This window comes from Phascolarctos cinereus, unplaced genomic scaffold, assembly GCF_003287225.1.
Source record: "Phascolarctos cinereus isolate Bilbo 61053 unplaced genomic scaffold, phaCin_HiC Scaffold_9;HRSCAF=440, whole genome shotgun sequence".
NCBI classification, from domain to species: Eukaryota; Metazoa; Chordata; class Mammalia; order Diprotodontia; family Phascolarctidae; genus Phascolarctos; species Phascolarctos cinereus.
The window spans coordinates 254735170-254753633 of record NW_027556402.1 but is presented as its reverse complement, the minus strand read 5'-3'; the positions used below and the strand labels follow the sequence as shown (position 1 = coordinate 254753633).

The window sequence follows — 18464 nt, the reverse complement described above, 5'->3', positions numbered from 1 at the left end:
CCAAGTCTGGGTGCAGGGGCTTTGCCTCAGTGTAGGTGCATTGTGTGGGAGGACTGGAGGCAAGGAAGAGGGAGGGCTGTGATCCTGAAGCCTGCCTGCCCCAGCATGTGGGGCCCAAGGCTCCTCTGGGACCCCTCCAATGTCCTGGTGCCTGGGTCTCTTTGTGAGACCAACGCCTCTTCTGGGTCTCTTGGGGCAAGGAAGACAGGCTAGTCTCTTTCCCTGGCTCTAGCAGGGAGAGGAGGACGTGGTGTTAGCCACACAATTGCCTCTCCCCCCAGCGCCCCCTTCCCCCAAAGACCCCAGGATTCCTAGCTGCCGGGAATTCTTAATAAGCAATGCAGAGGGATTGGGTACGACCTTATGAAGCTCCTACTATGGGCCAGGCCCAGGGTTTGGAATGATAGGTTCTGAACTGGAGGAGGAAGAGACCTTGGAAGTCGTTGAGGCCCGCCCCCGCCCCAATTTTACAGATGAAGAAACTGAGGCCTGGAGAGGGCCCCAGCTCACAAAAGGAGGGAAGTGAAGAGCTGGGACTCCCAGACTGGTGACCCCTTCAAATCAACCCATCAACAAGAGTTTGGGTACCAAGCACTGTAAGCCAAGTGCTGGGACACAGACACATACGAAAGAGCACCTACCCTCAAAGCACTTCCATTCTACAGGGGGCAGAACATGTACACATGGGGGAAACAACCCAGACCCAGTCCCAGGTCCTCAGGCCACTCACTCTTTTGTTTTGCTGAAGGGGAAACTGAGGCCCAGAGGGAGGCAGTGGTTTGCCCAGGGTCAAGCAGGTTGGACAGCTGGGACATGAAGCCAAGCCCTCGGACTTCCATGCTTTTTATTTACACCACGATGTCCCCACCGGAAAGGACCCACGTTCTCAGCTCTTCAGCTCCTAGGAGGGTGGGGGACCCACCTCCCACATGGCTCCCGAGGACACATCTGCACCCAGAGATGTAGCAAAGAGATTACAGCTCCAGGGTGCCGTGAATCCCACCTTGGTCAGAGAGGTTTCTTTCTCCACGGTGGAAGGGGTGGAGAGATCCTTGGTAGGAAAGGGGCAACGAGGGAAAACTCCCACCCCCTCCCCTTCTCCTCCTCCCCCTTCCCCAGGGTGGGCTCTGGGCTGCAGTAGCACGTGTGCCCAATGCTTTGCGGGCGTCTGGCTCGCAGTGTCTGTGGGTGGGTGCCTGGCGGTGGTGGGGGGTGGTGTGACCTCTTGGCTATTCCCTGCTCCCTCATCTGCGCCCCCATCTCCCTCTCTCACAGAAAAGTGATCGCCTCTTCGTCCCTCGCCCAAGACCTCCAGAGATGGGGGGGAGCTTCCCTTCCCTCAAGCAAAGTCGGGGTGTTTCAAGAGGGGAAAGGGGAGGAGAAGAAAAAGGGAAAAAGAAATGAATTGAGGCATTCCTCTCCCTTGGTCCTGACCCCACCTCCAGAGAAAGGTTTAGCCCTGGCCCCCAGGCCCCGCCCCCAAGCCTTGCCTCCCACCCCAGGGCCAGATGTTCAGCTGGCGGAGGCATCGGCTGGGGGAGGGGTGCTGAGGCCACAGCCGGCACTACTTCCCTGCCAGCAGCTTCATTGTGTGAGCGAGGGAGCGAGGGAGCGAGGGAGCGAGGGAGCGAGGGAGCCAGGGAGGGATGGAAGGAGGCGGCGGCGGCGGCGGCGGCGGCGGTGGCGGCGGCGGCGGCGGCGGCGGCGGCGGCGGCGGCAGCGGCAGCAGCGACGGCAGCAGCAGCGGTGGCAGCAGCAGCAGCTCCAGCGGCCGCCTTCTCCCCGGCTCCCTGCAACTTTGCCCCCTTCTCTGAGCGCCGGCCCCCAGGGAGAGTCGCGTCCAGCCAGGTTCCCGCCTGCTGCCCCTGCCCTGCCCGGGAAAAAGGGAATAATCTAGGAGGCTCGGGTCCTGCCCTATTAAGCTAAAGGAGAGAGGCAAGCAGGCAGGCAGACAGGCAGGTAGAAGTCCAGCCATCGGAGGAAAGGAGCAGCCAGTCTTCCGGGCAGACTGGCTGGAGCTAGGAAAGGGGTCGAAGACAGGGGACTGCCTTCCTTTTGCTTCTGTCCCCAGTTTACCTGGCTTTGACTCCAAGGTGGCGAGGACTGGGTTCCCCCCACTCAGAGAGGGCAAAGAGCTGGAGGTTAGCTCCTTGACTTTCCAGGGCTTCTTAACCCCTCACTCAAAGGGGAAAGGGAGCCCGAGGAACGCCCGCTTGGGACCCAGGTAGCCCTAGCTCCCCAGCTCCCTCTGGAGTCCTCCGGAAACTTTTTGCTGCCCTCCCCAGCGGGGGCAAACGCCTGGAGGGAAGGCTGCCTCGTCTGCTTCCTTCGAACCCTTCCTCACTGGCTCGCTTGCTGTCTCCCCAGAACCTCAGTGGCTCCCCAGCAGACTGGGCCAAGGAAGAAGTGGGGAGCCACTTTGCCCACTACTCTGCGTCCTCTCGGGGGCCTGTTCCTTCTTTCCTTCTCTCGCTGCCTCCCCTTCCCCCTGAGCCTGGGCCCAGGGCGGGCGGGAAAAAGCAAGGATGCCGTCAGTGATGGAGAAGAGCAGCTCTGGTTCTGTGATCCTGTCCCGGAGCCGGGCCAAGACTGCGCCCAACGGAGGCCAGCCCCACTCAGAGGATGACAGCAGCGAGGAGGAACACTCCCACGGTGAGAGCCTGGGACTGCAGGGGGTAGGGGGATTGGGGGGGGAGGGTTAAGGTTGCTGCTGCCGCCGCCGTCCTGGGGGCGGGGAAAGAGGAAAGATCTGGGAGCCTTCAGAGCTGGCCTCCTTTGCGAGGCGGGAGGTGTGGGGGGGTGGGGGGTGGTCTCAAGAGGGAGCTGAGGAGAGACACGTGGGCATCCGCCATCCCCCCCACCACCTATATAGAGCGCTTCCCACCTCCAGCCTCTAGTTCCCTCCCAGGACCCAGACATTCTGCCTCCTCTTTCCTGGCCTCCCAGCTTTCCCTAACCCAGACTAGAGGGGATAAAGCTCGGGAGAGCTGAGAAGAAGGATAGCCTTCCCTCCCACCCCCACCTCCAGTCTCCTGGGAATTCGAGGTATGACCGGCCTAGCTGCCTTTCCCTCCAGGTCCCATTGGAAGTCACCCCTTTTGCTCCCAGAGCTAGAACAAAGGGCTGAGGGGAGACCAGAGGACACCCAGCAATACTCTCCCCCTTCCACAATAATTCACATTTCTTGAACACTTTTAAGCTTTACAAAATGCTTTTCTCACTACCACCCTGTGGAGGGTGGTGGGGAGATCATTATCTCCATTTTGCAGATGAGAAAACTGAGGTTAAGAGGGTTCCCATGACCTAGCCAAGGTGGCCCAGCCAGGCTGTCTTCATTAGACTGTACAGGCTCTCTAAGCAGGGCACTCTGGAGTGAGGCTGCAAGGAGGGGGTCCCCCCATCCCTGCTCTCCTGAGATTTCTTTTCTGTCCAGAGGCTCACTACACCTCTGTTCTCGGCCCACAGACAGCATGATCCGAGTGGGGACCAATTACCAAGCAGTGATTCCTGAGTGCAAGCCTGGTGAGGAGGCACGCGGCTGTGTTGGGATCAGGGGACAGGACTTGGTGGCTGGTGGAAAGTCTTTCTCTGCTGTCCTTTCTGGTTCTCTGCCCTTCCTGTCCTTCCCCCTTTAGCCTGCTGCTCTAAAGCCTAGCCAGCCAGCGTCATCCATGTGTCCCTTCCCTCCTCACACAGAGAGCCCGGCCCGCTACAGTAACAAGGAGCTGAAGGGGATGCTGGTGTGGTCACCTAATCACTGTGTGTCAGACGCCAAGTGTGAGCTGGGGGCTGGGGCCCCTGGGGTTAGCCTGGGGGGAGGGGGAACTACCCGAGTTGAGCTGAATTTCTGGGAACAGGATTATGGACTGGGATGCCTCAGTTCAGACCTATCCCTGGTAGGGGGGACTAGGTCCTAGACCTATGTCGGGGGGCTGGGGCTGGAGCCTAGGACTCCTAGGTTCAGTCTCCTCCCTGGGAGGGAGGCTGCAGGGTGGGATGCCTGGATTTGTCCCCCATAGTCCACCCAGGGTGTCAGAGCTGGGAAACCTTAGTTCAGATTCCATTCTGGGAAGGGGGCTAAAGGCCAGAGTCTTGCTTTGTTCTCCACATGGGGGGGAGGGGTGGTCATTGACTGGGATGTCTAGATTCAGACCCATCTGTGGGAGGGGAGCCCAGGAGAGCTAGGGTTTCATTCCTCCCAGCTGGGAGTTGGGATGCCTGAGTTTGGACCCATGTCTAGGAAAAGAGTTTCAGACTGGGATGCCCAGACTTGCCCTCTCTGAAAAGGGGCTGGGTTGGGAGCTCTGGTTTCTCCTTACCGGACCACTTCTTCTCTCATCAGTGGACAAGTACATTGCAATGGCCAAAGAGAAGCATGGTTATAACATTGAGCAGGTCAGTCTGGCCCCAGCCAGGGATAAAGGTGCGGGAGGCAGAGGAGAGCTCCACGGGAAGGAGGATGCTGCTACAAGTGGGCAGGTGACTTAAAGGACAATCTCCCCATTTGGGATTAGGCCCTGGGCATGCTGCTGTGGCACAAGCATGATGTGGAGAAGTCTCTGGCAGACCTGGCCAACTTCACCCCTTTTCCGGATGAGTGGACCGTGGAGGACAAGGTGCTGTTTGAACAAGCCTTTGGCTTCCATGGAAAGTGCTTCCAGCGAATCCAGCAGATGGTATGCGCCCCTAGCCTGGGGGGGGGGAGGCAAGGCTCCCAGAATCCCTTCCTTCTTCCCCCAGAGCCCCACAAGCCAGATACAGCATCCTTAGACCTCCACACCCCTCCTCGGTATCCTCCATTCAGCCTCTTGCCAACCACCAGCCCTTCCTTCACCCAGCTGCCAGACAAGCTCATCCCCAGTCTGGTTAAATACTACTATTCTTGGAAGAAGACTCGGAGCCGTACTAGCGTCATGGACCGCCAGGCCCGGAGGCTGGGTGGCCGAAAGGACAAGGATGATAGGTGGGGTCGAAAGGACAGGGAAGCGAGGTGGGGCTGGTGAGGGCTTCCCCAGGGAGTGAGAGGGGAGGCCCTGAGAACAGGAGGGCGAGGCTGGGGAGGGTCACAAGAGTGGGGGAAGGGAAGCCAAGGGATTGGGGCTGGGGCTTGATACATGCCTTTGGGAGGGCTTTGACTAGGATCTCATCTGCTCCCTGGACCCTCTGCCAGCAGTGATGAGTTGGAAGACGGAAGAGGAGCCACTAGTGAGGGAGAGCCAGATGCTGGGGACCCCAAGAGAGAGGTGAGGTCCAGCTGGGCTAGACCCTGTGACCCCTAGCCCCCCTACTCACAGCTCCATCCCCTTCCCTGATTCCCTGGCTGTCTCTTCCTTCACCTTGCTGTTCTCAATTTCCCCAACAGCCGCCCCCCACCCGACCCTTGAACGCCCGGCCCGGCCCAGGGAAGAAGGAGGCTCAACTCTCTCAGTATCGCCACCACCCTCTTCGGACCCGGCGCCGCCCACCGAAGGGCATGTACCTGAGCCCTGAGGGCATCACAGCTGTCTCTGGCAGCCCTGACCTTGCCAGTCTCACCCTTCGGGGCCTGGACTCCCAGCTGGTCTCCCTCAAGCGCCAGGTTGGTTGGCAAGAAAGGACCCTATCTCAAGAGGGCGAAGGTGGGAGGCTAGAAGGGGTTCAGCTGGTGGGAGACAGAATCTGAGGGAGAAGGGGAGAGGGAGCCCAAAGCGTGGGGGTTAGGAAAGCCTTTGCAGGGGATCCCCCGACGTAGGAAAGGAACACTGGCGCCCCCAAGGTTCAAATCCTAACTTGGGAAGTCACTTCTCTGGTTCTTCAACTGCAAATTACTATGATCCTGAGGTTTGGGTTTTCTTCTCTCTTTCCTGCAGGAGGCAGCTAGGTGGTGCTATAGGGCATAGAGTGCCAAACCGGAGTCAGGAAGACCCGAGTTCAAATTCAGCCTCAGATACTTACTAGCTTAACTGCAGTCTGCCTCAGTTTCAACTGTAAAATGGGGATAATAGCACCTCCTTTTGACGGGCTGTTGGGAAGGTCCAGTGAGGTCGTCTGTGAAGTGCTCACTAGCACAGTATCAGATGAGACAGACATCTAATAAATGATTGTTGCGTTTCCTTTCAGGTACAGAGCATGAAACAGGCCAACAGCAGCCTTCGCCAAGCCCTAGAGGGCGGCATCGATCCACTCCGTCCCCCCGAGGTGAGGCTGTTGCTAGGGTTCCGTGGATGTACGTGCAGGGGAACTGAGGTCCTGGACTTGTAGGAGGGAAGGAGGAGTTGGCCCATGGAAGCATAATCCCTGTTTCTTGGGTTTAAAAGTGGCTTCTTCCCTCCTCTCTCCAGGCGAATACCAAGTACAATTCCCGATGGACCACAGACGAACAGCTTCTGGCTGTACAAGGTGAGGGGGGGGGGGATGCGTGAGGGGGACATATGGGGGTGACAGAGGGGGCGGGGAGGGACTAAGGTGGGCAAGTCGTCGGTTGGCCAGGTCTCCTCTGTGTCCTAAGAGCTTTCCTTGCTCCGAGGCCCCTCCCCGTTTCTGAGGCTTTACCCTCTTGACCACCCTGCCTCCCCTCAGCCATCCGAAGATATGGGAAGGACTTCGGCGCCATCGCAGAGGTGATTGGGAACAAGACGTTAACCCAGGTGAAGACCTTCTTTGTGAGCTACCGCCGGGCGCTTCAATCTGGAAGAGGTGCTGCAGGAATGGGAAGCTGAACAGGATGGGGCTGCCGGGGCCCCGGCTCCCCCCGACGAGGCTCGCAAGGGGCTCCCAGCCCCCACTGCTGCCAATGAGGAGGAAGAAGAGGTGAGGAGGAGGGTAGGGGGCAGCTGGGGCTGGGAGCCCAGCTCGGGTCTTCACTTGGCCAAGTCCCCTGCTCTGGAATGAGAGCTGGACTGGCCGGCAGCGTTCCTGCCTGTACATTTTAGAACCATGCTGTCCTCCCCAGGAAAGGAAGAAGTTCTTGAGAGATGGGGAGGTTTCAGTGTAAGGGCAAGACCCGGATTCAAATCCTCAGCCTTTCCCCTTGCTACCTGTGATCTAGGACAAGTCACTTAAGCTCAGGGATCTCCTCAGGGACCTAAGGAGGAGGGCTGGCCTCTGTACCTGTGCCCCTAGAATCCAGCCCGTGGGTTCTCTTCCTACAGGTCCAGATCACTGCAGTGTCTCGGTCAGTGCCTCCGGTGCAGCCCGCACCCCCTCCTCCCACCTCACTGTCTCAGCCACCCCCACTGCTTCGCCCCCCATTGCCTACAGCCCCTACCCTTCTCCGCCAGCCCCCTCCGCTACAGCAGGGCCGATTCCTCCAGCCAAGACTGGCTCCCAACCAACCACCCCCCCCTCTCATCCGCCCTGCCCTTGCAGCCTCCAGACACAGCACCAGGGGTGGACCCCAGCCACCACCTGCTTTACTAGGGGGCCCCTTGGAGCCCCCACCCCCTTCACTATAAGTCCTTACCCCCTATCCCCACCCTGGGCACCTGAGCCCCCCACCCTGCAGCAGATGATCATGGGCCTGTGACGGGCACAACCTAAGACGTTGTGGGGTCCTGGCAGACGGGAAGTGAGGCCAGCATCTGGACACTGGCATTTGTGGGGGTTGGACAGCTGCTCCTCTCCCCACAAGTACCAGGGGTGGGATCTTTGGCTCAAGGCAGCCCCCTGGCCAACCCTATGCCTGCTTCCTGGAGCTGCCCAAGCTCCAAACTGGAATGTTGCCTCTGGTTGAACTGTTTCTCTGGGATTTTCCGCCCTCCTTCTCCCAGCCCTGTCTCTCCCTGGTAGTGGGTATGTTAGTGACTGTAGAGTAGAGCTAAATTAGGGCAGGCAGAAGGGCTCAGGAGAGAGGGCTGCTCCCTGCCTTACACTCTGAAGGCTTGGGAGCCAGAGTGGTGGGAGGGGTAGGGAGTCATGGCAATAAATCGTGGGGTGGGGTGGGAAGAGAGCTATGTCAGGGAAGGGGGGAGGGGAGGGAGTGGGGGCACCAATGGGATGAGATTTGCCCCCCTTGGGGGTGTTGAGTAGAGAGGAGGGAGCCCTCTTCCACCCACTGGTGGGGAGACCTAGCTCCCTGAACCCGGCAGGTGTGGCCTCTGCTGGGACAGGGCAGCCACAAGGATGTTGGCTCGGGCTTCAGGCCTGTGTCTCTCTCCACCCAATGCTAGTGGGGGTGTGTGGGTGTGTGTGAGTGTGTGTGGGTGTGTGTGTGTAAAACAACTTCAGGCTGGAGAAAGAAAAGCCACCTGAATTTATTTTTTGTCAGTTTTTAAAATAAAACTTTTTTTTAAAGCTCCCTGGGTGAGGCCCTCGATTTCCCAGCCTCAGCACACCCTCCCCTGGGGGGAGGGGCCTGGGGGGACCCCTCAGTGACAGCAGCAACAGCTCCCCCTCCTCCACACCTGGTGGCTGCTCCAGGTCTAGCCCAGGCCAGTGAGAAGAAAGGAGAGGCAGCAGCCGTGGCCCAAGGCTCAGATTCCAAACATTCTCTTTATTACGTGTGTCTGATCCAGAGGAGAAACTAAGTATGGGAAGGGGGAGGAGGTTGAAAGGGCACTGTGAGGGGAGGGGGGGGAGGGACCTGACCTTCTGGTCCCTGGGGCCCCCCCGCCCCCCCCCCAAGCTGAGCTGTTCCCCTCCTGGGTCCCACTGATCACCCTGGGTGGGCTACGAGGGAGGAGGGGTGGAGATGGAGGGGTAAAGCCCTTGGTCCGGAGCCGGAGCCTTCTTTTGGGGTGGGAGGGAGTTTATCAAGACCCCCTTCCTGGAACCCAGAGGCTCTGCTCACTGCTGCGCCTCAGGCTGGGAGGTGGGAGGGATGGAGAAAGGGAAGTCATCATAAATCAAAAACAAAAAAACCCAAAATAAAATAATAATAATAAAAAATAAAACCCATCACAAAAAATGTACAACTCAGATGCGGGGGGGAGCAGCTTCTGTGCACGTCCCCTCCCTCCCCCACCTCATTTCTCAAGAACAGAAACAGCAGAGAAATAAATTAAGGGCTGCAGTGGCCACCACCAGCTGAACGCCCCTGGTGCCCTTCCAGCCTCCAGTCTGGGGAAGGGCACGGGAGCGCATCAGCAACGTCTTCCCCCCAAGGGCAGCACTGGACGTGCCACCCGCCTCAGCCTAGAACCTCAGGCGCCTCACTTCTCCTGGGGGAGATGGAGGCCAAGGGGCAAGTGTCATGAAGCAAAGCTAGAAACAGAAGCTTGAGGAGACAGGAGACTGGGAAGAGAGAGGCAGAAAAATCCCACTGCTCCAAACCTAGCCGGTGCCCAAATTAATGCCGACGGAGAGATGGGGGAGGGGGGGGAAGATGTGCTTGCAGACAAGGGCCTCTCCCAGAAAGGAGAACACTCTGTCCTCCCCAGTCCTAGGGACAGGGGAAGCAGCAGCAGGCCCCACGAGAACCCAATGCCCATCGCTGGCATCTCCCTCCCAGCCTGGCAGCCCCCAGACCCATGTTCCCTAGACATTTGGCAGGGGGAGGGGGAAGTCCCAGGAATTGACCGACCCTGTCATCAGCCTCTCGGGGGAGGAGAGTACGGGGGAGAAAGGCTGCCCCCCCTCCCCCCTAACAGCAGCTTGTGGAAAGTAAATGCCCAGCAAAGGGGGGTGGGGGGATAGGAGGAAATGGCACCGAAAGAAGACCCCCCTCCCCCTCCTCAGCCCAGAACAATCTCTTCCCTTGCCCACAGCACCAACCCCCCGCCCCAGTCTTAACTATGGGCACTCAATGCTAGGGGCCTGAGTCTAGAAAGGCAACCCCTGGTGGTTTATTTAGGAGAAGATGGAAGGCAGGGCAAAACCCCCAACTGGCCCCGGGGAGGGGGAGGACGAAGGGGCAGCGAATTCTCCCCTTCCCTCTCTACGAAGAGGACGAAGAGGACGATCCAGCCTCGAGCGATTCCCAGGGGGAGGAAACGCCATCAATCCAGTCTGTGCTGCCCCAGAAGGGCAGGGAGCCGTCCGCTGCATTTTCTTTTTTTGGTAATAAAAAAATTCTTGGTTTCGGCGAAATACTCTGTGCAACCGCAGTACCTGGGGGTACCCCGCCCCCACGCCCCCCTACATTCCTTGTTTCACGTTGGGGGGTCGTGGAGGGGGGAGAATGACCTTCCCTCCCCCACAAATGCGGAGGAAAAAACTGAAAAGGAAAGGGGGGCCGGCCCAGCTGCAGCCCCGCCCCAGGGCGCGCACGCCCTCGCTGGTCCTGGGCTGGGGGCGCGGCCCCCCGGCAGCCTGTTAGAGCTTAAGCTCGTTGGCAATCTTGGAGGCGATGTTCTTAAAGGCCATGGAGGTGCCCGATATCCGCTTGAAGCGCACGCCATTGAGGGAGAGGCGCGGCAGCTTGCACACCTCCATCTCCCACTGCACGAAGGTCTCGTGGCCCGGGGTGCCGTGCACGCACAGGAGCATGAACTTCTCCTGCAGCTCGCATTGGCAGTTGTTAGCGTCCAGCACCTTCCGGATCTCCCGCATCATCTCGTTGGGCTCCATGGAGCTGGTCGTCTTCATGCTCCAGGTGAAGCGCAGAGAGCGCGGCTTGGCCTCCCGGTTCTCGTCCTTGTCCTTGTCGCTGCCCCCGCCGCCCACCATGTGAGGTCTGCAGGGGCAAGAGGCGGAGGGGGTTAGGCTCGGGCCCCTCGGAGCGTGAGGCACGCCCGCGGGATGGGGGGGGAGGCAGGGAGGAAGGGGGGGCCGAGAAGGGAGGGCAGAGCCGGTCCCTCCTCCCCAATCTGGGCCGGCCCAAAAGCCTGGCCAGGCTGAACAAGAGCCCCAGGAGCCGTGGGGACTGCCATCAGCCTCTCTTAACACCAAGGGGTGGCTCCCACCAGCTCAGAGGGCCCCGAGGCACACAGAGACAGGCCGGTGAGCCAGGCGAGGGCCCCGGGGCTGCAGGCTGGGCAGGGAGAGGACAGAATAGGCACCATCGGGAAGAGACACACAGAAGGAGCCAAGCGGTGGGAAGGAGAAGAGCAGGAGGAGGTCAGGCGTCCCAGGGGCCTCGCCCCCGTACCAGCTGCTGGCTCACAGCTCTCTTTCTCACCTGAGGGTTTCCACTCGGTCTTTGCTTTCGGGTTCATTCGGGTTCCTCAAAAAACAGAGCGAGGCAGAGTTTAGTTTGGGGCCTTCGGCCACTGCCAGACCCAAGGTAGGGGGGAGACACGGGGGGGGGGACGGGACTCTGCCCGAAGGACAGGGCTTGGCCTCGAGGTCTTTGCTCGACCCCCAACAAGGCTTTCTCAACACGAATCAGAAGGAACTGTCTCTAACTGGAAGGAGCTACTTTTCCCCAGTTCCTCCCCCCTAGCTTTAGCGCCAGGAAATGCAACCACCTATCCCAGCAGCTGGAGGCGCAAAGAGATAGGGCCTGTCTATGTGTCCACACTGAGTCCCAGCCAGGGTCGGAGGCTCCCATCACGGCTGCCCACCCCACTCCCACCCCTCAGCTCCCTGACTCCTAGGCCTAGCAGACGCCCAGGCCGCAGACAGAGAGAGCTATTTGTCTGCCGAGGATCCATCAGGGCTTCTTCCGAGAAAAGCGACAGCAGAGAAGGAGGGAGAGCGGGTGGCTTCCGCCATTCGGAATCGGGAGGGGAGAGACCTGGAGCTGCCTGACTGAGGCCCGAGCGAACGGCAGTTGGCAGGGAGGATGGCGGTGATGGGAGGAAGGGAAGAGGAAGCAGACACTGACCATGAATCCCTGGGGGGAGTAATCCCCATGATCCTCCCTCCCTGCCAGCCAGACCGAAAGGCCATCTGCCGAGGCGGTCTGCTGAGGTATGGGGGGGGGGAGGGGAGGAGGGCCCACGCCCTTCACGTGCTTCTGGCCCCGCTGAGCGGCTTCTCTGGGGTGGGGTGGGGTGGGGGAGGCTAGGAGAACAGGGCAGTAACGGGGAGAGGCATGTGGGAGAGCACAAAGACCCAGACACATAACAAGAGGCACACGAGAACACACCAATAAGTGAGAGAGCAGAGACAACAGGAGCACATTCGCCTGGGCCATCTGCAGGGACGGTGAAAGGAAGGCGTCCTCACACTGGGAAGGAAAGCCACGGCTTTCTCTTGCCCAGGGCCTGGACTGATCAGAGGGCCCAGCTCTGAGCGTCCCTGGAAGCCTGGAGCCTCCTGAGACCTCGGGGGCACCTGCCGGGCCAGCTCCTCGCGGACAAAGGTCAAGGAGGGGTCTCTCCAGAGAGGTGGACACAGGAGATGGACAGAGGGAAAACTCAGGCTTTCCAGCCTCCCCCCCCATGACCTCTGTCCCCTCTTCACTACGCCGCCTCCTGGTGTTTCGGAGGCTCTCAGAAGCTATCCAGGTGGCAGTAAACTAGAGAAATGACGTCTGAGAGCAGGGCACGGAGGTCAGCTGTGAGGAGAGAAAGGGGGGAGCTGCACGTGGGCTGCTGGCACCAGTGGCCTACTGGCACCAGTGGCCTACCAGGAGAGGGCGCTGTTGCTCCCCACACCTGGCCCTCTGACGGGCCTGGCATCCCCATCACCTGCAGGGGTACGAGACCCTTGGAAGGGGGGAGGGAGGAGCTTGGCAGCAGAGCCCTTTCCAAGACACAAGGGAGTGGAGGAGGGCAAAGACCAGAAGGAAAGCGATCAGAGATGAACGGTGAAGAGCCTTCGGCCTCCTTGTCTCTGCATGCACACAGGGTCAGGGGAGAAAAGAGAAAGCACACACCTGTGACCCAGAACCCGGGACACGAGGGGCACGACCATCTTAAAGGGACCCGGCACCTGGGGGGGCCATCCCCTCGCCTTCCCCGGCCCCTCCCCCAAGACAAGAGTACACCTCTCCTCTCGGGAACCTCTCCCAGGGCTGCTGCTCTGCAGCCCAGACCCTGAACCTTCACGTGACCTTCCCTGAATGGCCCACAAAGGCCGAGTGTCTCAAATGTGTACCCCCGGCCCTCACGCTGACCTCTCTAGAGAACGAAGGGGGACTCAGAGTGCTGAGGCCCTAGTCAGCCCCCAGCCAAAACTTTCTTCTCCCCAATGTCTGCTCTGTATGGTGCTGGGGAGGGCAGGCCTGAATCGGCCAGCCGGCATCCCTTTAAGATGTCTGCTGGGAGCCAGAGGCCACACAGACTCCATTAGCAGATGGCAGAGGAAAGAGGAGCCGGGAGAGGGGAGTTAGTGACAGAGACAGGACACGGGGCACAGACACACACAGCGGGCTCAACGCCTACCTTCTGGCAAACCTGAAAGACAGATTTCTAAAAAAAAACAAAAAACAAAAAACAAAACAAAAGAAACAAAAAAGACAAAATAAAAAAGAAATAAAATAAAAAAAACCAACAACAAGACGGTGTGTGGATGAGCAGGTAGGGAGGAGGCCCTTCTGAACCAGGTGTCCACCCTACTCTGGGGAAAGCCACTCAGCGAGACGAGATGCCCAGGGTCGCCGCCCCCTCCCCACAGACGCCCGGCGAGGGGCAGGAGCTCAGAGCCACGGCGTGTGTGGGTGTGTGTGAACACAGAGGACCCAGGTGAGAAAACCCTGAGTGGAGACAGCCCTGGCTGGCAGGAAGCTCCTTCAAAGGGCTCCCCCCCAGCACTGCCCAGGTTGTGGCCGTGGCCACGGCAGCAGGGAGGGGAGACGGTCGCACTGTGACCGGCCCAGGCTGCGCATGGTGTTGGGAAAGGAAGTCTCCGAACCAGCTGAGACCAGAGGCCAGAAGGCGGCAGAGTTCTCCCTTCCTGACCCAGCCTTCGCCTCACGATTCTGCAGCTGCGTCACCAGGATATGAGTTTCCATGGGAACTCAGGAGAGAAGAGGGGGCTTTTATTTTAGCATCCAAGTTCACACTCCCAGGGAGGAGGCGGCATTGGCCATCTGCTTGGGGCTGGGAGTGATGAGGATGTGAAGGAGGGAAGGGGGTTGGGGAGCATGGGAAGTCTGGGTGGTCAATAGAGGAGACAGAGGGTTCTTGGCCTAGGGCGCCCCCCAGGTCCTAATCCTGGCTTTGGTCACCTGGCCAGTGCTAGGAAGGCACCAGTGCTGAAAGCCTGGTCACCTCTGGCTGGACACCCCGCCCCACCCCCCCGGCCACAGCCCCCACTCACCTGCGAACAAACTTGGATGTGAATTTGCTGAAGATGCTGCCGGAGGCCCCCCGTCGGCCTTGGCTGTGGCCAGAAGGAGAGGCAGGTGTGACCCCATAGGGCAGGTTCTGTTGATCCCGCACCTGGCGCAGCTGCCCGGCGTGGAAGGTGCTTCTGCTTGACACCCCCCGGGGGAAGTTGGTCCGTTCCGGGGCTCCCCCACTGCTGCTGATGTTGTGAGCCGAGGGGGAGGCCACAGGGACCCTCTGGGGAGCGGTACTGTGGGGAGAGGGGGAGGGTCAGAGGGCAGCCGCCCTCACCCAAGAACCCTTTCCACACAAGACCCAAAGCATGGTTTGGTTGGGGTGATTGGAGAAGGGAGGCAGCCATTGCAAAGGGAAGGGAACCAAGGGGAGGAGAGATGGGATGAGGAGGGGAAGAATCACTGGAGCGGACAGACTGAGGGTCTGCCCCAAGCTGGCGCGAGCAGCACTGTGCGCTGTCCCTTTGGCCCCTGAGAGGAGCCAAGAGAGGCCTGGGGTCGCAGGCTCTGGGAAGCCCGAGCCACCTTCGTAACCCTCGGCTTCCTGCAGGGTGCCTGTGATGGGGGCTGGGCCCCTTGACCATCCTCCTCAGTCCTCTCTGTCTCCCACCAGGCTGACTGGGACCAAGCAGATCCCTCCCAGGAGCAGTGTCCAGGAGGAGCAGCCCAGCACACTTGCCTGGGCCTGGGCACCTCACAATTACTGTCTGTCGGGGGCAACCCCGAGGCCTTGTTGGGGTGCACGGAGGCCGACATGGACTTCTGGTGCTGGCGGGGCCGTGCCGCAGAGACAGCGGCGGAGGCGGAGGCCGTGGAGGCCCGGGAGCCTGGCATGGTTAGGCTAGGAGACAAAAAAGCAGCCGAGATGCGCAAGGTTGGTTAGGCGGGGTAGCGACAGCAGGCCCAAAGCCCGGCCCAGGGCAGAGCAAGGGGGAGTGAAGGGATGGCGAAGGCCATAGGGGCAGCAGGCAGAAGCCTGGGTCGGGGGGATGATGGAGGAAAGCGAAGGCCAAGGATGGCAGCTGGTGGAGCAGCCCCCTGCCCCGTCCCACCCAGGGTTCTGCGGAGGCTACATCTTAACTGAGCCCAGAGCTGATGGACCTTCCTGGCCAGGTGCCCTCTGACTGAAGGGTACCAGGGGGCTCTGTTCGGCCCCAGCCAGTTCGTTCAGGCTGCCATCCTGGTCTCACTGCCAGGACCCAAACGGTGCGGCCTTAGCCTCCGCTCTCCAACAGCCACGTGCCAGAGTGTCAGGAGATCATCTCTGGGATGAGGAGAAAGAGAGAGGCAAAGCAGAGCCAAGGGGGCCGATGGGGAGGGGGCGGATGGGGAGGGGGGCCGGGTGCCCGCTCACCTGTCCTTGCCGTTCTGGACGGAGCTCTGGCCTAAGCTGGCTCGCTCTAACAGCGGGGAGTTCCGGCTCCTGTTGGTGCTGGTGGAGAGCACGCTGTTCTGTGGGGCACAGGAGGGGGGAGGGAGAGAGACACAGGGGGTGAGCCCCATGCCTTCATGCTGAGACAGTCTCCCACTGAAGACGAAGCCCTGGTGCAGGGCGTCCTGCAGGCCGGGGGCCTCTCTTGAGAGGAGCAGGTGAGAGCAGGGGGCGGGGGCTCACCGTCGAGGGAGTGGGTGTGGCCTTCTTCCTCTCGAGGCCAGGCAGCGGGCTGGCGGGCACCTTGGCGGTGCTGCTGGCCTTCCGCCCGGACTCCCGCTCCTCTTCGGGCCGCCTGTTCTCCGCATTGTTACTCTGTGTCTTCTTGGAGTAGGAGTTGGAGGTGGGGATGGCAGGACCAGCTGCGAGCAGAGCAGGGGGCAGTGGGTGAGGGGGAGGCAGCCTCGAGGACGTGGGGGAGGCCCGCCCCCAGACCCTGCCAGCACTCACCCTGATCGCTGAAGCGTCGCTGCTTGGGGTTGGCGGAGACGCTTCGCTGTACCTTGTGGGATGGGGACGGGGCACCGCTGCTGGTCAGTTCTGCCGACGGCCGTGGCTTCAGTGTGATCGTCTCGCCCTCCAGCTGCAATCCAAGCAGAGCGCCAGGGCGAGAGGGACATGGCAAATGACAACACGGACGCGCAGTCAGACAGCCACCTCCGGGAAGGCCTGGGAACGGACCTGAGTGGGGAGGACTAACCACCCCCGACGCAGGCCCCAGAGGGAGCAACTAACGCTAGGGAGGGAGGGAGAGTGTGCGTGTGTGTGCATGTGTGTTTGTGTGTATGTGCATGTGCGTGTGTGTGTGCATGCATGTGTATTGCGTGTGTGCATGTGTGTATTGCATTGCGTGCTTTGCTTGTGTGTTCATGCGTGTGTGTGTGTGTGTGTGTGTGTGTGTGTGTGTGTGCACGTGCATGTGTGTGTGTTGGGGCTGGGCAACATCCTAGGGAGGAGGGGAAGGAGGCCACGAACACTTCAAGGGGCAGGAGCCTTGCCCACTCACCTCCGAGCTCTTGTAGCCCAGCAGCAGGTAGGTGGCCATCACCTCGTTGTATTTCTGGCCCACTAGGGAGTCCTGGATCTCCTCCCGCGTGTAGCCCATGGAGACCATCAGCTCTGAGGAGCAGCACAAACAGCACAGACCTGGTGAGGCCCCCGGCCCTCGGGCTGCACAGCTTCCCGGGCCCAGCCCCTCGCCGAGGGCCTCACCTGTCCGCCGGGGGTCCTTGTAGTCCGGCAGCGGCTCCACGTACGGCTTGAGTTCGTCTTCTTCGTGCCCCACGTTCATCCACCGGTCTTTCATGATTTGCTGGGGGTGAGAGCAGAAGGCGAGGATCAGAGGGCCCAGGCACGAGCCTGAAGCCCCCTGTCCTGCCCCGCCAGACAGCCCTCCTGCCCCCCCCAACCACTGGGCAGCCCCCCCACCTCCAAAGTGCCCCTCTTGCTGGGGTTGAGGATGAGGAACTTCTTGAGCAGGTTCTCGCAGTCCGTGGACATGTAGAATGGGATCCGGTACTTCCCCCGCAGCACCCGCTCCCGGAGCTCCTGCAAGGGAAGCCGGGGTGGCGGGGCTCAGGGCAGAAAAGGCGCCCGGCCCTGCCCTCCCCTTCAGGAGCCCCAGGCTGAGCCAGGGAGAGGGCACCCGCTGCAGCTCCCACACTTGGGAGGAAGGGAGGAAGCCCCCTGGCTGTCTGGAGATGGCAGGGGCTGAGGGGTGGAGGTGGGGAGCAGCCCTGTCTGAGGCCACAGAGGAGAAGGCCCACAAGGGGGGTTTGCGCCCGCGCCTCGCCCCACCTTGAGGTTCTGGCCGTCAAAAGGCAGGGAGCCGCTGACCAGCGTGTAGAGGATGACGCCGAGGCTCCAGACATCCACCTCGGGCCCGTCGTACTTCTTGCCCTGGAAGAGCTCTGGGGCAGCGTAGGGAGGGCTGCCACAGAAGGTGTCCAGCTTTGTGCCAAAGGTGAATTCGTTACTGAAGCCAAAGTCGGCAATTTTGATGTTCATGTCGGCATCCAGGAGCAGGTTTTCTGCCTGGGAGGGACGGGGAGAGGCAGGAAAAAGGTCTGGGTCAGGAGAGGCTGAGAGCAGCGCGAGCCCTCCCTGGCGAGGTACGGAGCATGACAGGAGTAGCCAACAGTGATGCAGGAAACCGGCGCACAGCGGGAAGGTTTTCAAAGAACTCGGAGCAGGAGAAGAAGCAAAACCCAAAGGGTAGTCTCCACCACACGTCAAGTCCCCGAAGACCCACGGCCGGATGTCCCGAAGAAGGGAGAAAGACCATGCCATCCCCTCTCCTCAGAGAAGGGAGCCCACTGCACTCTCAGGCGGGTTTACTAAGCATGTCCAAAGGGATCTTCGAAGGCCTTTCCGAGAGGGACCGAGAGGGCTTTTTAACATAAAATCCCCATCGGGCCTTTCAGGTGGGCTGCTCCCCTCTGTTGGGTGGAACCAGTAATGAAATGGGGCGAATATGGTCATTGCAGCTACGTCTGTGAGGCCTCAAGGACACAGGTGGGGTGAGGGGGGAGGGTCTGGCTCCAGCTCTCAGTGCTCTCGGCCCACAGCCAAGCTGGGCCGGGACTTGATGGGGAGCCCTAGGTCCCACCCCAAGGGCAGAGAAAAGGGTGTCTCAGGGCTCTCTGCCAATGTCAGGGGGCTCTGAATCTCCCGGCCACTTCCCAAGGAGTGAGAAGCATGTGCTGGGGTCTCTGCATAAGCAGCAGGGAGATGGAGCTTTCAAAGGGCCAGGCAAGCCCCCAGCCCAACCGCCAGCTGAAGACTCTTACCTTCAAGTCTCTATGCACAATGAACTTCTGGTGACAGTACTGTACAGCCGAGACTATCTGGAAGGGAGAGAGGAAGGTAAGGTCAGGAGCAGCGGAGGCCCAGACCATAGACTGAGCCTGGGAGGAGGAGCCAAGCTTGGCTGGTGGGCTCCAGCCA

General features: G+C 60.5%; 2 protein-coding genes across 7 annotated transcripts in view; one reads left to right on the top strand and one right to left on the bottom strand.

Annotated features, from left to right (window-relative positions):
* Positions 1-1716: 1716 nt before the first annotated feature.
* Positions 1717-7891, top strand: RCOR2 (REST corepressor 2). The gene is given in 13 exon segments (XM_020968238.2): positions 1717-2652; positions 3466-3522; positions 3697-3777; positions 4343-4395; positions 4515-4676; positions 4839-4963; positions 5174-5243; positions 5363-5578; positions 6100-6177; positions 6321-6378; positions 6559-6656; positions 6658-6789; positions 7131-7891. Coding segments are annotated over 13 exon segments (1560 nt in total). The 5' UTR covers positions 1717-2525; the 3' UTR covers positions 7434-7891.
* Positions 7892-8450: 559 nt separating this feature from the next.
* The window catches only part of MARK2 (microtubule affinity regulating kinase 2), a 57731-nt gene continuing 47717 nt past the window's right edge, over positions 8451-18464 (bottom strand). For 3 of the 6 annotated variants that reach the window (XM_020968087.2, XM_020968089.2, XM_078148374.1), the window contains exons 7-19: positions 18308-18364; positions 17316-17552; positions 16947-17066; positions 16731-16830; positions 16525-16637; positions 15969-16101; positions 15702-15880; positions 15441-15538; positions 14766-14927; positions 14065-14322; positions 13188-13214; positions 11036-11080; positions 8451-10591 (exon numbers count right to left, since the gene is read on the bottom strand). In XM_020968087.2, coding sequence (XP_020823746.1) covers positions 10231-10591; positions 11036-11080; positions 13188-13214; positions 14065-14322; positions 14766-14927; positions 15441-15538; positions 15702-15880; positions 15969-16101; positions 16525-16637; positions 16731-16830; positions 16947-17066; positions 17316-17552; positions 18308-18364 — 1890 coding nt within the window. In that variant the 3' untranslated portion in view covers positions 8451-10230. The remainder of the gene's footprint in view (positions 10592-11035; positions 11081-13187; positions 13215-14064; positions 14323-14765; positions 14928-15440; positions 15539-15701; positions 15881-15968; positions 16102-16524; positions 16638-16730; positions 16831-16946; positions 17067-17315; positions 17553-18307; positions 18365-18464) is intronic. The other 3 variants (XM_020968086.2, XM_020968088.2, XM_020968090.2) reach the window with 3 other exon arrangements.